Source organism: Ammospiza nelsoni, chromosome 2 (assembly GCF_027579445.1).
Source record: "Ammospiza nelsoni isolate bAmmNel1 chromosome 2, bAmmNel1.pri, whole genome shotgun sequence".
NCBI classification, from domain to species: domain Eukaryota; kingdom Metazoa; phylum Chordata; class Aves; order Passeriformes; family Passerellidae; genus Ammospiza; species Ammospiza nelsoni.
This window is the reverse complement of record NC_080634.1, coordinates 4794536-4809607: the sequence shown is the minus strand read 5'-3', so window position 1 is coordinate 4809607 and position 15072 is coordinate 4794536. Positions and strand designations below refer to the sequence as shown.

Below are 15072 nucleotides of genomic sequence, written 5' to 3'. Positions count from 1 at the left end.
ATGTCCAGTTCAATATGCTCTGTTTCAACTCCATCCATAATATCTGCATCCTTAGGCAGGGATACCTTCAGTAAGAGGTAGATAAACAACATAGTGAAAGAGTCTTACACATCTGTTTCAGCCTGGAGTATAACCCCTGTTCCACTGATTCAAGTGTTAGAGGGTCATGCTCTGTTATAGGGGGAGTTTTTTTGGAATGTGGGTGGGGAGATTGTTTTTTTTACATTATTAGTTTTCTGTGGATTCTACATTATTTCATTTCCATTTTTGCACTGTTGTAGGTCCAGCTCGCTGGAACAAGTTTACAGGCTGCTGCTCAGTCCTTAAATGTACAGGTAAAGACAGTTACCTTCTGCTGCTCATCCTTCTCTCATCCCAAACAGCATCAGTAGAGATAGTTCTTAACCTGTGATACCTTACTCAGTTTTTTTCAGTTTGACTAGTTTGGCAAGTGATAGGTATGAAGGAATAACATTTCTACAACTGTAAATCAGGTTCAGGATTCGTAAGCATTCAGGCTCTGGAGTTGTTTAAAACTTGGAGTAACCGTAACTTGATGCTGAATTTTAGTTGGTGTGGTGTCATGCAAACCTTAAAACTCCAGGAATATTTCTTGTTCTTCTGCTTATTAACTTGCTTTAAACATGTAGTGAGTATTACTTAGCAATCTGTCCTTACTTCTGGTAACTGTATATAGGAATATAAGGTGGCATTAACTATATAATATGGCTAGTTCAGACTGCTTGTGTAAATAACACACAGCGACTTCAAAGAGTAATTGTTGTTTAATAATGTACGTGAGACAGCAAAGCTTTCAAACTTTCCTATGCTGCTGAGCACTTCAGTTTATCTGTTAACATTCTACTTCCACTCTGTACTATATTAAGGGGCAAGGGATGCAGTTTTATTGAAAACTGGTTTCAGTATTGCATGTTATTAAAGAATGTAGGTAGTGCATTACATGAAACGCAATAGAATGTGGACCCACTTATACATAATAACAATTTGGAAAGAAGAGGAGGTATAGTGACCTTCCTTTCTAAGAGGAAGGAGGCAGAAAATTGCCTTGGTTGCCATGGTAAACTTCCATCCCTGAGAGAGATGTTGGCAAACAGGCTGTATCTCCAGTGCAGAATGTTTACAGTCCTGTGCTGTAATTATCGCTCAATGACTGGCAGAATTAATCAGAGCCTTTATGTTAATTAGCCCGCTCTGCAGTCCCCAAAACAGGTGGTGGAAAATATGCAAATCTATGCAGAATTGTAATGTTCTGCATAACCAGTTTTAATTATCATAAAACTCTCTCCCCCTCTTCATGCACTTGAATTTCCTCCCTCATGTCTTCACAATTTCTTCTTTTTAAAAGAAACAAACAACCAAACCACAAAAATAAATAAAAATAAACTCGAATCTTTTAAAATAAACCAGTATTCAATTAAATAAATGCATTGAGTATTTAAAAGCACTGTATATATTATATATCTTGCTGTAGGTAAAGAAACCTGTGAGGATTTTTGAAAAAAGGTTCTGTATAAGCCAACAGTATGATGACTTAGAGGTACAGGATGGAGATAGAGAAAATGGAAACACAATCTCCTTTCCCTTGTTCCATTGTTCAGGATTTTAGGCAATGAATAATTTTAACAACCTTCCCTTTCTTCATGGTGAAAGGTAGCGTCAGCTTCAGTTGCACGGTGTAAAATGAAGTGAGACCTGAAAATAATGTCAGAGAGTTCCAGGAGACCAGAGAGCCTCTTTGTTTTGTTTAAGCTGCATTACCTACAGACGTGTCTCAGCAATCGTAGCTGAGATGGTGGGCACACAGAGCCATTGCTTAAACACACTCTTAAAATAAACCCAAGGGCTTTTCGTATGCAGATGAAAGATTTTTATTGTGCAGTGTTGAGATAGCAGCGTCATACATTAACATCTGTTTTACACTATAAAGAGTTGTATTTTTTTTTGACTAGTCTAAATCTAATGAAGAATCTGGGGACTCTCAGCAGCCAAGCCAGCCTTCCCAGCAGCCTTCAGTGCAGGCGGCCATACCCCAGACCCAGCTCATGCTGGCCGGAGGACAGATCACCGGGGTAAGAGTTACCCAGGGATGCTGCAGTCCCACACAGGTATCATTGAGGGGCATTGCTACTGCCTTTAATTCACTATGAACTTCAGTGCAAGGGGCAACAGGAAATATTTGGCTACAAAAATAAGGAGACTGTAATATTTGCGGTTTGTTGCTCAGTATTTGCTTCCGAACATTAACAACAAAGAATTCTTTCTCTCTGTTCTCAGTATCCCTTTTGACCCTGCAATGAAATTGAAACCTGTTGTTTTACAACAGTTAAAATTAGACAGTCACTGATGTCATAAAGAGAAATTTCTTTTTCAAGATTAAAATGAGGCATCGGAGACCAAGACTGAATCTTATAGCTGAGTGAAGAAGAAAAATTATGGGAATTGTTAATTTTTCCTCTTCTCAAACGCATTTCTTTTTAAGTAACTCTATTAGTACTTTCCTTAAGCCTGTTGAACCCTTTTGTTCTAACCTAATGATTTTGAGGGGGTTTTAATTACAGCACTTTGGGAGTATATATGGGATAATTGTTGTTTTGGACTTTCTGGTGTTTCTGAATTGTGGTAAAGGCTTTCAGTCATTTCAAAAAAGAGCAAGTTTTGTGAATGGGCTGGCTAAAGAATTTGCTTCCCCATAATCAGCTTTGCAGTATAAGAGTTTGTGTGTTAATAAGCTTAGGGCAGTTGCTCTGACAATATATTTATGATTTGAAGTGTTAGGTTAGATCAACCCTACACTTGCATGAAATGACTTCTTAATCTCAGGCTCAATTGTTAAATCTTCTCCTATGTTACCATGTAAATAAACATCCTATTTAGTTTTCAGTTTAGCATTGAAAGTTTTAAAAGTGAGACTGTTTCAATGTGTTGTTAAAACCTGGCATATTTTATTATTTTTTGTATTCTCAGAAAATACTGGTTTGTTTTAATTCATGATTGTCTGCTGTAGTGAAACATTCAAAACTCCAGGCCTATGCAGATACAGGTTGTAGTAAATATGGGCATCAAGATTCATTTACATGTAAAGGAGAGACTGCTGCCACCTGTTCCACAGAGATAATGTGTGCTTGGGAAAGGGAAGGGATGTAAAGTTGCCAACTCTATTCTATTAAAAAAAAAAAGGCAGATGGGGAGACTCGGAGAGAAACAAATGGAGCTCATGTTCTTTACTTATATCTTAGGGCATAATGGAAATGATGGAATATGGCAGGGATTCATGCTAATGTGAAGCAGCTGGGGCGTTATCAGTTTGTTCAGTAGCCATAGCCAGCATTCCTGCTTCACATTCATCTGGCTAATCACTTGCTGTTCTGGGTGTAAATTTCCTTTCAAATCCTGGCAATACCAATTCTTTTCTTTTGCTTGCTACTTAATTGCTTTTTCCCTGAAACTCCTGGTAGAGTTGTGAGGAAAACTTCGGAGCAGAGTTAGGTTCTGTAGGTTCCCGTAAGTGCAGATGTTGGTGGTGGTGCAGTTTGGTTTGTGTCAGGCCTGTGGTAGGTTGGTTCCCGCACTGTGTTGACTAGCTAGCTGTCCTTCATTAAGGCCAGAGCCAGTGGAATAGCCCTAGGATTGCCTGGTTAACATAAGTACTACTGAGCTATCTAATGACTTTGTAGCTGAAGTGGCTCTTCCCATTATTAATGGCTGTGTTTTCTAATTGTTTATAGCTCACGTTGACGCCAGCCCAGCAACAGTTATTGCTCCAACAGGCGCAGGCGCAGTTGCTGGCGGCTGCAGTGCAGCACTCAGCCAGCCAGCAGCACAGCGCTGCTGGTGCCACCATCTCGGCCTCTGCTGCGACGCCGATGACGCAGATCCCTCTATCTCAGCCAATACAGATTGCACAGGTGAGCCTTGAGGCTTGAGAGGGTGGAAAACAAAGGAGGTTTTGGACTGATTGCACCATTCGAATGAAATCTGTTGTTCCTCGCTCAGTGAGTTGCTAGAGTCCTCGAGTGTTGTTAGTCTTTCCTCGTGCGTCGTTGGATGGTGAGGTTGGAGTTTGATAGTCCTAGTGAGGAATGTGTACCAGCTGCTCCTCATTTCCACTGGGCTTCTGGGTTTGTACCAGAGTCTGAGTAGATGCTGTGTTTGCTGAATTTTCCTCCTTGTAGTTAGTGTGAGAAAGGAGAAAAAAGGGTATGGAAAGCTGCCCACAGAAGTTGCACTTGTTGAGACCTGCATGGATGGGAAGTGATGCCTGTGTATCAAAAAGGATGCTTGTCAGACCTAAATGGTGCTTGTTAGAAGCAAAATGATAGAGCTGGAGAATGGCAATTTGACTTGACCTGTCTGTGTGCTGTTTTGGCTTGGTGTTCAATGCTGCAGGTTCCCTGACCAAGAATGGGCACTCCTGTGTGTCTGGAGAGAAACTTGGAGAATGAGTCTGGTGTTGGAATCTGTCCAGTCTCATGATCTGGTACTAAAGACTTTGTCAGTTCTGAAGAACTGCTCTCTGTGGATGGTCTGCTTACTAGAAGCAGGAAGGGACCTCCTGGGTCTTCCAGAATTGGCTTAATCCAGTGTGGAGATTGCAGTGGCACTAACTCTGTACTTGAGTACTGTGAGTAGGTGAATGTCTTGCTCATGTTGAGGTCCATCTTTCCATAGATTAAAGCTCTTGGTACATAATAACAGTTTTCTTAGTCTAGCTGTGCAAAGTGTGTGGGGTATATAATCTTCTAAGTTGCTGCTTCATAGAGTGACCAAGTTCTTTAAGACTGCCTGATGCTTTCTGTTCAGGCTATTTTTTCTTGCATTCAGCCGGGATGAAGTGTCCAAAAAGTGGACATAAGGTCTGATTAAGGACAAGAATGGAAATGTTGCAATTGTCTGTGAAGTCCGGTGGTGAAATGTTCAGTCCTTTACTGTGCTGGTCCACTAGCTGAATAACAGCAGCCTGGCTGTGCTATCAGGTTTCCATTAGCTGAAGTGACAAACTTTTGTGGTGTTGGTCTACAAGTTCTGACCTCTCTGGCTGTCCTTGGAGAGGCCAGAGTGGTGCCATCCTGTTTTTAAAAGGCGAGTGCTGATATTGCTGTGTCGGTGAGATTCCTCCCACTGAAGCTCTTGTTGCACTGAGGGAAGTCACATCACCAAGTAATACCTTTTTTAGCCAAGGAATCCACTTCACTGGCATGATGTAGAGATGAATGAAGGATGTAGCATTCAAGGAAACTTGTAATTCTCAAGATGATATCTCAGTTTTGTTTCTTCCTACTTCCTACTATCTGTAGGCAATAGTACACACAGATTTCAAGAGGATGGGCAATGTCCTTGTCAAGGAAGTTGTTGGTTATAGCTGCTGACATCTTTCATGCACCTGCCACAGAGTTCCCACTTGATGGGATGTGAGTCTTTTAACATATATGTAAGCAATCCACAGGTGTGCCTCTCCTCTTCCAGGTGTGCAGCTTAAGATAGCAAGGTCTGCTTCACTGAAGTCTGGTGGGCTAAAATTTCCTCTTAACAAAGTCTGTACCTTGAATTGTCAGGCCTTAGGTTTGTCAGACAGGCCACCAAAGCAGTGGATACCAGTGTGATGCATGTGTGAGATGTTTCTAACCCTGCTCTCCTACCTCAGTGCAAAGCTCTGAAAATGTGTGAAGCATTTACAATTACTAGTTTTGTACTGGCTTTTTCTCCAGAACTTAGAAAATCTTCAGAGAAGTGTTTGAGAAGAGTTGAAAATATCAGGCATGTGCTGTCAAATAAGAGTTTCTGAAGGCAGCATTGTCTGATTTGTGCACAGAGTGAGCTAAAGGCTCTCTGAAAAATAGTGTGTGATCTTGTAGTTGCCATGTGCAGAACAAATTAAAGCTGTACTTGTTTTCTGACGTTTCTAATTACTTAAATGTTTGACTTTACAATTAATGTCTTTCGGATAGGTTATTTTGATACATAAATGAGCTTGCTTGAATCTTGTTAACTGCTCCTTATGATGAAAGAGCAGGGCATAAATTGTGCAGGTGTTGGATATAATTTGAGGTACTTATGAAAAACATCTACCATCTAGGTTCATGGGTAGATAGCACCATGCTTTTTGATCTGTCTTGGCAAGGATTTGTAAGCAGTGCTCAGCTTTGTTTGTGTTGCTATTGTAAATATATAGCTGATTATACAAATAGCTGAATGTTTGTTTTAATTGATGGTTTTTGAATAATTGATTAACTGGCAGGTCTCTACAGCAGGGGGATTACCATATTTATTTTAATTAACTAATTGCAAAAGCATGACTTCTTTAATGTGCATTACAGTTCACGTAAGGTATCTGCTGCAGCAGCCTGGTGAGGAGCTTGTGCTGCTCCTGCAATGACACTAAACAGTTTTGTTTCAACTTTTGGGGTTTTTTATAGACTTCCTTGTTTTCAGCATCTAGGCTCTGTATTTATATGAGGTAAATCTCAAAATGAGTCAGATGCTTAAGTTTGTGCTGAAGCTGTAATTGGAAATAATGGTATTGAATTTAGAAATTTAGATTTTTTTTTAAAACAAAAAATCTTCCTCACAGCAAGACATAGCACTTGACAGATTATTCTGCTGAGGTAGGATTTGGATTGTTTTGATCTTTCTAAATTGCTAGGCAGCACCAGAAGACATGCATCTCTCCCTGAAAGTCTTTCCATCTCTTTCTATGTGCTTGTGCTAGCATACAGATTTTAACACTGAGGAAAAAAAGATCAGTATAGGAAAACAGTGTCAGGTTTGTTTGTGTGTTTGCTATTGGGAGATTTATAGTAATGGTATAATTAACTCAATAAAAAAACTTTCCCAAGGTGGAAATAAAGTTGAATTTCAAATGCATTTGAGAGGCTGGTAGGGCTATTTAGGAGTGATTAGCCTTGGAGGTATCATTTTCATTTTGCGTTGCAGAATTATATTTCTGTATTTAAACAAGACTTAGCCAACATACCATTTACCAAGGCAGATGCACAGAATAAGATTGCTTATATCAGTTCTCCCTGAGGCCTCAATTTAAAAACAGTTTTCTCATATTAAAGTGTAAGAGCCTGATGATAAGAGCTGTCATGTCTTGGCTGGGTAGCCAGTGTTATGAATACCATAGTCTTAAACAAAAAGCTCTCCTCCTTTGATCTTACAGATACACTGCCACTGTTTCTTTGTATTCTTTCTTGCATGTAACTCCATCTCCTGTGGGGGTGCTTCAAATCATCTGAGATCTCCTTGGTCATCTGGGGTGATTTCATTTGTTTGCTTTTGATTGGGAGAGGTCCTTAACCTGTCTGTTTTTCCAATGATACTTTTTTCTTCCACAGTGTCTTCCCAACTCTTCCTTTTGTGTTTATGGGGTTTTTTTTTCTTTTATATACCTGTATTTTCATCCTGCAGCTTCTCTTTATTTCCTTTTCTTCTGCGCAGTGTTCACAACCTGAGTCAGCTTGCCGAGCTCTTCACATTTCTGTTTTCAACTCTGCATCCAGTCCTTACATCCATTCCGGTATGAGCCCCCTCTGAGCTGGAGGGTCAGCACAATCTGCAACCAGCTGAGCATTTTAAATCAGTGAATAAATGAGTGGAGATCCATGTTGTGTTGAGCTCAGGAAGTAAGAGGTTTTGGTAGCAGTTCTGACCAATGTGATGTTAGGATATGAAGTCATAAGAAACATGGAGTTCCAGGATAGAACTGGAGTAATTATTGCTCTCTTTCAAGAGGGAATTTTGCCTTGATTTCTTTGGAATAGTTGCATTATTTCTGAAGTTTTCTGAAAGCAAACAATATTATTGACTTTAAAACCGCTTTTTTGCTCATGGGCACTTTTTACAATTTTAGCATTCTCTTACAAAATGGAAGTTTCCATTTCTTAAAGAGCATTGCTTGATCAATCCATCTGGTGTCTGTCTACCATGTTATTACACTGCATGCTTTTGACTTAACAGGGCTAAGTAGCCCCAGTGATTGATGACCAGTGTCTGTGTAATGCAGGTTAAGTAGTCGTTTTCTTATAAAGCCTGTCTATGATCTCATAAATCAGTGGACTCCCTATTTTTTCCCTCCCTAGTCTTGCTTTCTGACATTCCCTACCCCTCATCTCCAGAAGGAGATTGTTGCAACTTTCAAGTTACAGTTTGAACAGATTTAAAATAAAGTATTGTCACAGATAACAGCATTGTGTAAGAAAGAATTTCTCTTTGTCGGTCTGTCTTGACCTCTCATCTCCAAATCCACTGCTGGCAGTGAATGTCCTGTCCCATCCTCTGGCTGAGCAGGTTGTGGGAGTGCTCAGTAACCTGCATCAGCCCAAGGAGCAGCTTAAGGAGCAGCTCTTTGTTCCTCTGGTTCACTTGAACTCAGGTGTGTTTGGGGCTGTGGGAGATGAGCAGCTCCAAGCAGCCACACCAGGCACGGCTGAACGTGATTTCTCTGCAAACAGGGACCTGAGTGGCTTCCCTGAAACAGAGCTTTGGGGGAGTCTGCTTGGTTTGGTTTGTGTAATGGGAGGTTGCAGGTGTGGGGAGTATTTCATTCAGGCTTTTTTCCACCTGTTTGGTGAATATTTTGAAATAGATTCTTCCTGGTAGGATGGAAAAATCCAATAAGTGTTGTTTAGATCGTTTTCATGGATTACCACTGTTATGTTGGCTGACTTCACAGTATGTTTTTTAAATTTCAGTTGCTCTTGTTATTGTGTTGTTTGGAGATGAAAAGAAAAAGGCTGTTTAGGGGGAACAATTTTTAAGCAGTTTTCTATGTTTTCATTCTCCAGCTAAATGTCAGGTTGAAGTATTTTTCTTGAAAACCTCAGTTTCTCAGAGATTAACATTTTACATTGAGACCTGTCATTTAATTATAGAAAATTAATAGTCCTGAATGGTTTAAATACATAAAAGTAGGGTTCTTCAATAATGCAGTGTTTTGTATTATTCCTTTTAACCTTTCATTATAGTCATATCTATTAATCTTATTGTAATTTGTTTCAGAACAAATGAAATATATTTACTAATTGAGTTAGCTACTTTCTGAAATTTGAACCAAACAACCAGAGTGCAAACAAGGAATCTGTAATATTTTGCTTCCTTGTTGTTGATTCAAATGGTAATTGTAGACTGTTGTTACAAAAAAAATAGCTCCCAGCTAATATGCTTGATTTGTAGCAGGGTTCCATCCTCAAAAAATAAGTTTGAGAGATCTTTGTGTTGATGAGTTTAATGCATTTGAAAACTCCTGAGTTTGTGGAGGAAGGAAAATTGATTTGTTTGTTTGTGTTTTGTTTTTAAAGCAGAACAGTTCTGGATATACTTTGCTGGGTTATTTAGTAAATAACTTTGGTTTTATGAATGAAAGTGAAATTCAAATTGCCATTTTAAAGGATATTCAGTAGCAGGACTTCTGCTGTGTTTTACATCTACTTTTTTCTCTAAATGTTGGAGTATAGCTGGCTGATAGGAAATCTTATATTGGGAATTATTGCTGACTTACATGTCTAACACACAGCTCTTTCTTTTCTTTTCTTTTTTTTTTTCCTTTTTTTTTTTCCTTTTTCTTTTTTTGTCTTCTCTCTTTTATTTTTTTTTTTCTCCTGGTTTTTTTTGGTCTTCTTTTTTTTTTTTTCCCCTTCCCGTTTCCTTAAGGATTTGCAGCACTTGCAGCAGCTTCAGCAGCAGAATCTCAACCTGCAACAGTTTGTGTTGGTGCATCCAACAACCAACTTGCAGCCAGCACAGTTCATCATCTCACAAACGCCGCAGGGGCAGCAGGGTAAGTGCTCCTTGCCACAAAAGCAAATCATACACAGCGTTTTTTTAGAGGAAAAAGTGAAACTCAGGTGGTTCATACCAGTGCCCAGCCTGCTCCCAGCCAGCTTTTTCCCCCTGGGTTTATATCCTGAGTATGAGACTGGGTGGTGTGGAATGTCTTTGGCCAGTTTGGGTCAGCTGTCATGGCTCTGGACCCTCCCAGTCTGCTTGCTGGTGAGAAGCTGAAAATTCGTCCTTGACTCTAAATACTGCTTGGCAATAACTAAAACATCAGTGTGTTATCAACATTGTTCTCATCCAAAATCCAAATCACAGCACTGTACCAGCTATTAAGAAAATTACCTCTATCTCGGTCAAAGGCAGGACAGACTGGGAAAAGATTACAAAATCAAAAGTCCTTGTGGGAGTCTGGAAAAGTGCTTAAGCCTAAAGAGCAAACAATGAATTTTGTCTAAACTGAACTAATAATTAACACCTTGGGAAAAGAGCTAGAATGCTGGATTTGTGTAACAGCTCTTGTAATAATATTTTGGCAATGCACTGGGTATGACTTGCATGCCAAAGACGAGGCAGTGGTGGGTGGTGCTGTGCCAGAGCAGTTAAGTTGTTGTACAGTAGCTTTGTTCTGAGGTCTGATGTGTTCAGGCTGCAATGCATCACAGTGCTGATTGCACCCCATTTGTTGATGCCCACAGAAAACTGCATTTAGCCATGGCTTCTTATGCTGATATACTCCAATGGCCTTTTTTCCCCCCTTTCTCTTCTACATGAACTCTACTCAGTTGTTCAGGTCTGGTAATCCAAAGATTCTTGCTCAGAAGGCAAATCCTGTTATGCTTGAAGAGTCCTGCAGAGCCTGGCTGTCCTATAAAATAGCTCTTTGCACCTCATTTTTTTCTGTTCTTTTCAATTTTTTTCATGCATCATTCCTTCTTACATACTATGACTTGGATAGAACTGGCTTTCCATTACGCTGAAGGGCTCTTACTGTCTGAATGCTCTCACATTTGAATAAAGGGTTAGTCAAAATTACCTTCCTTTTAATAGGACTTGATTTAGGAGAGATTTTATACAGCACTGGAAGAAAATGGCTGAAAGGCTATTCATGAGAGCATTTAGTGATGGACTGCTTTCTTAAAATGAAGCAGAACTTGTAAACTTAACATACTCTACTAGAAGAAATCAAAGCACTAAAATTTACTTCAAGAATTCTTCAAAATAGGTGCTTGGGGTTTTCTTTTTAATATATTTTTTTAAGAAAACAGCAAGCACAAAAGCATTGTTTGGAAAAACTCGTTGGTATTGTTGTCTGCCTACGTTTTGAGATAAATTCTTGTGATTTTATAAAATACCTTTGAAGATGCTTTACAGAAAGGAAAACTAAGAGAAGCACATTGCATTCATTCCCCAAAATGAGTTGTTTGAATTATAGAAGGGAAGGCTTTCTTGTTTGCTTAAAATCTTCTGAAGTAGAATAAGTACTAGATGAGATCTTCACAGTACTTTTTCCAGAGGCCATCTCTGAAAAATCATTTCTTCAGTACAATTTAAGAGCTGCATATTGCTGTCCTCCGTGACGCAGTGGAGGTAGAGACATCATGTTTTACTGGTAATGTGCAGCCTGGACAACTGAATAGCTCAAAAATGTGGGAAGATTTATATGCTGAATTCTGACCATAGGCCATTAGTGTGTGACAACCTTCCAAACTGAAATGCTTGAATAGATCTCATTTTCTTTATGAGCACTCAATGATAAAGCAACATGTGTGTCATAATACCCCTTATATCACTTTTTGATATGTTTTTTTTGCAGTGTTTCATGGTTATGGTTAGAAGATCTCAAACAGTACATTATTATTTATGAGAAAGATTGAGAAAGTGTGTATTTTTATTTTGTTATTTCCTGTTGCGTCTGACTTTTCCATGTTGTTCATGTCCCATTGCTCCATTAGTCAGTTTCATAAAATAATAAATATTCTAAAGAAACTAGCATAGAATTTTCTTCAAAACCAATGGCATTATTTTTTTTTTAATGCTTCATTGGTATTGCATGGAGCTTTATATATGTACACATTTAATAATGAACATAAAAATTCAGATTTGTGTCTAGATTATGTATTCTGGAAGAAATTTCTTGCTTTACAGACTGTGCTACATATTTTGTGTATGCCATGTAGTCATGTAAATGAGAAACACTGTTTTTAAATGAGAAGAGTTTTGAGGGAAATAAGTGAATAATAGTTTATCTAGACAAGATTATAGAAGATGTAAACATTTGGTGAAGAAAAATGTTTTACTTCAAGAGGCAAAGGGTACAGAGAAATGCAGTTATCAGCAATTGTGTTTAGATTGTTGAAGGGATTTAACATTGTGAGACGAGATTCAACTTTTGAAAAAATTTAGGAAATTCAGTACCTAAAATATTAATCAATAATTGGGATGTTGTTCTACTATCTTTCTTCAACACACACATTATAGCTCCCAGCAGCAGATAGGAAATTTTCTCCATAAATCCACTGCCGTATGTCTAACGTAGTCACCTTCCTTTTCCACACGATTTCTGGCTATTTAGGGGCTTATACGAAACAAATTTTAAAGTTCCCATTTTTCATGGCTGGTAATTGATAACATCATAACTGAAAGAATTGTTTCAAGCCTCAGCAGATATGGAGAAGATGGAATGGAAATAGAAATTTGGAACATTTTCTTATTCAGTGCAACTGTTGTTCATATTATTGTTCAAGTCACCAGCAGGAATGTAGCACCTTGTAATACCTTCATATCTCTTGTATCTGCTCCTGTATCTAATAGAGCTGTCTCTAAAATAATCAATTTAACATCCCTTACTACAATTAGAGCTTCTTCTTAAAAATATTACCCTCATCAGGTGACTGTTCACCTTTTTACTTGTGAGATATTGCTAGTACAAATCGTATCAGTAAAAATCTGAAGAGAGGGGCAAGTGGTGCTGTGTTTAATATAAATTAATCTTGCAAATAGGAGTTGTTGAGATCTAATCAAAGACTGTATCACAGTGAGATTTAGAAATAGTACTTACAAAGAAAATATCCAGAAAGGAAAATGTGGAAGACAAGCTACTAATTAACTATAAACATTGAAACTGGACCTACCTAGTCTCAAGTTATTGCTATTTATTATTAAAGGCTGCCTTTATGATTTTTTTTTAATTGTAAAGTTGCCTGGGCCAAATCCTATCCTGTTTTCTTTTCTCATATGTATTATACAGACTTTGAGACCTCACTCATGTGGAAGTCCTTGTAATGGCTTTGTCTTGCAAGCTAACTTCCAGTGAGGGGATGAACAGCTTTGGCAGAGATAAAGCAGTCAAGTTCTTACATGAAAAAAATCACTCTTTTGGGAGATCAGTTTGGGATGAATTATGCATTATGCTTCTGGGCCAACTTTTAAAAAATTATGCTGAAAAAGTCTGTGCTTGAATGTTTGTTTTATCTTTTGTTTAATTTTAGATTGAACTGAACCCCAGATCAGTCCTGAGGGACTCTTGGCTGGCAGGAAGAGTTTTTTGGCTTGGACCATTATTCATGCTGCTCTTAGACATTACAGGAAAAATCCTGAATGACAATAGATCTATTTACTATAACTATTAAAAAAAAAAAGACTCTAAACTATCATACTTGTGCGCAGATCCTTATCTGCCTCCATGCAGTCATTCTTGTAGAGTGCCACACAGGTGATTTGTGTGCCATATTTAATGCAATAATAGCACTATACTCTTTAAACCCAGGACAGAGGATTAGGAATATGACCTATGTAAAGTATACAAGTACAATGGCAGCTTTTATAGGTTCAAAAATATCATGTGGGTTGGAAGGGACCTCTAGAGACCAGGTAGAATTGTTCAAAGCAGGTCCAGTTACAGCAGCTATTCAGCACCTCAGCCCAGTTGAATTGAACCTGTCCAAGAATGGAGCTTCTGCAACATTCTCGAGTAACTGCCCCAAGAGTTCACTGCTGTCATGGTAAAAAAAAATTTAAATGCTTTTCCTATATCTAGTTGGAGTTTTCCATGTTCTGATAGCCATTGAATCTCATTACAGTGTACCCTCGAGCAGAGTCCATTTCTGTCTTTGAAGAAAGCAGTAGCATCTCACCTTAGTCTTCTCATCAGGCTAAAAAACCAGCTCACTTACCTGTTCCATCCTGTTACCCACCTGTTTGTCCAGCTAGTCCAGACCCTGGCTTCTGGCCTGTTGACCACTTCCCCATCTTTGGCATTGTCCACAGACCTGCTGAGAATCTATTTTGTCTCATCAGCCTACTTGGTAATAAAGATGTTAAGCAGTATTTGTGGCAGTATGAGTCTTTAAGGAAACAGCAGTGTTTGAAATGCCAGGATCTCAGCAGGTCCCTAAAAGATGTGTGTTTACTTAGAAAAAGCAGTGCTATGTGCTCTGTGAGTTCCGTCACTGAAGTTACTTTGGACCTCAGGGATTTCTCCTCAGAAAAGTAATGAAGGAGGAGCTCAGACTGGTTCAAGTAATGTCTTAAAAGAGCACAACTGCAGCTGCCCACCCATGAGAGCCATGGAGTGCCCAGTGTGTGTGCCTGAAAAGGCTGTGATCAGGGGGAGACACATTTCCAAAATATTCCAGCTGCTTTCCCCATCCCTTTCAGTCAGCTGCAGGTTGAATTGACTTGCTCTGTCTGCTGTTTCTGCCTGTGACACCTTCTGTCAGCAGCTCTTACATAGGATAAAATTATGTAAAAACAGAGTAGATTAAATGTGTTCAGATTATTTTATACTGGTAATTCCATTATAATTACTTCTGACCATGTGAGTGAGAATAAAATTAGGAAGACTGTAGTCATCTTGTGCTCTTTAGCAAAATTGTTAATGCCAGAAAAACATCCTCTGGGATTTCTCTGGGGACAGAAAGTCACAAAAGGCCAGTCCTAATTACTCTGATTGCAGTCATAAGACAAGTCAGTAACTTGTAATCAATTGTGTTACCAGTGACTAGAACTCAAATGTCATCACTGTTGGCTGCCTGGTTTTCATTTGTTTGTTTACAACCCCTCTGTAGTGACAGTGTGATGGGTTTGCCCCTTTCTCTTTCAAGCTGTCAGTTTAAAATTCACTGTCACTGAATTAAGGTAAAAAACTGCACTTAGAGGTAACTGTTTACTAATTAATATTTAGATTTGGGCAGCTAAAATCATCTTTCAAGTGAACAAATATTTGCATTGTAAAAAAAGAAGCAGTGTGTGGCTGTAGTAGGTGGCTGTCTTGGAAGT

General features: G+C 38.8%; 1 protein-coding gene across 1 annotated transcript in view; it reads left to right on the top strand.

Moving 5' to 3' along the window:
• POU2F1 (POU class 2 homeobox 1) overlaps window positions 1-15072 on the top strand; it is a 101174-nt gene that overhangs the window by 69312 nt on the left and 16790 nt on the right. The window contains exons 4-7 of the mRNA XM_059493318.1: window positions 282-335; window positions 1971-2090; window positions 3747-3926; window positions 9670-9796. Of these exons, the coding sequence (XP_059349301.1) occupies window positions 282-335; window positions 1971-2090; window positions 3747-3926; window positions 9670-9796 (481 nt within the window). The remainder of the gene's footprint in view (window positions 1-281; window positions 336-1970; window positions 2091-3746; window positions 3927-9669; window positions 9797-15072) is intronic.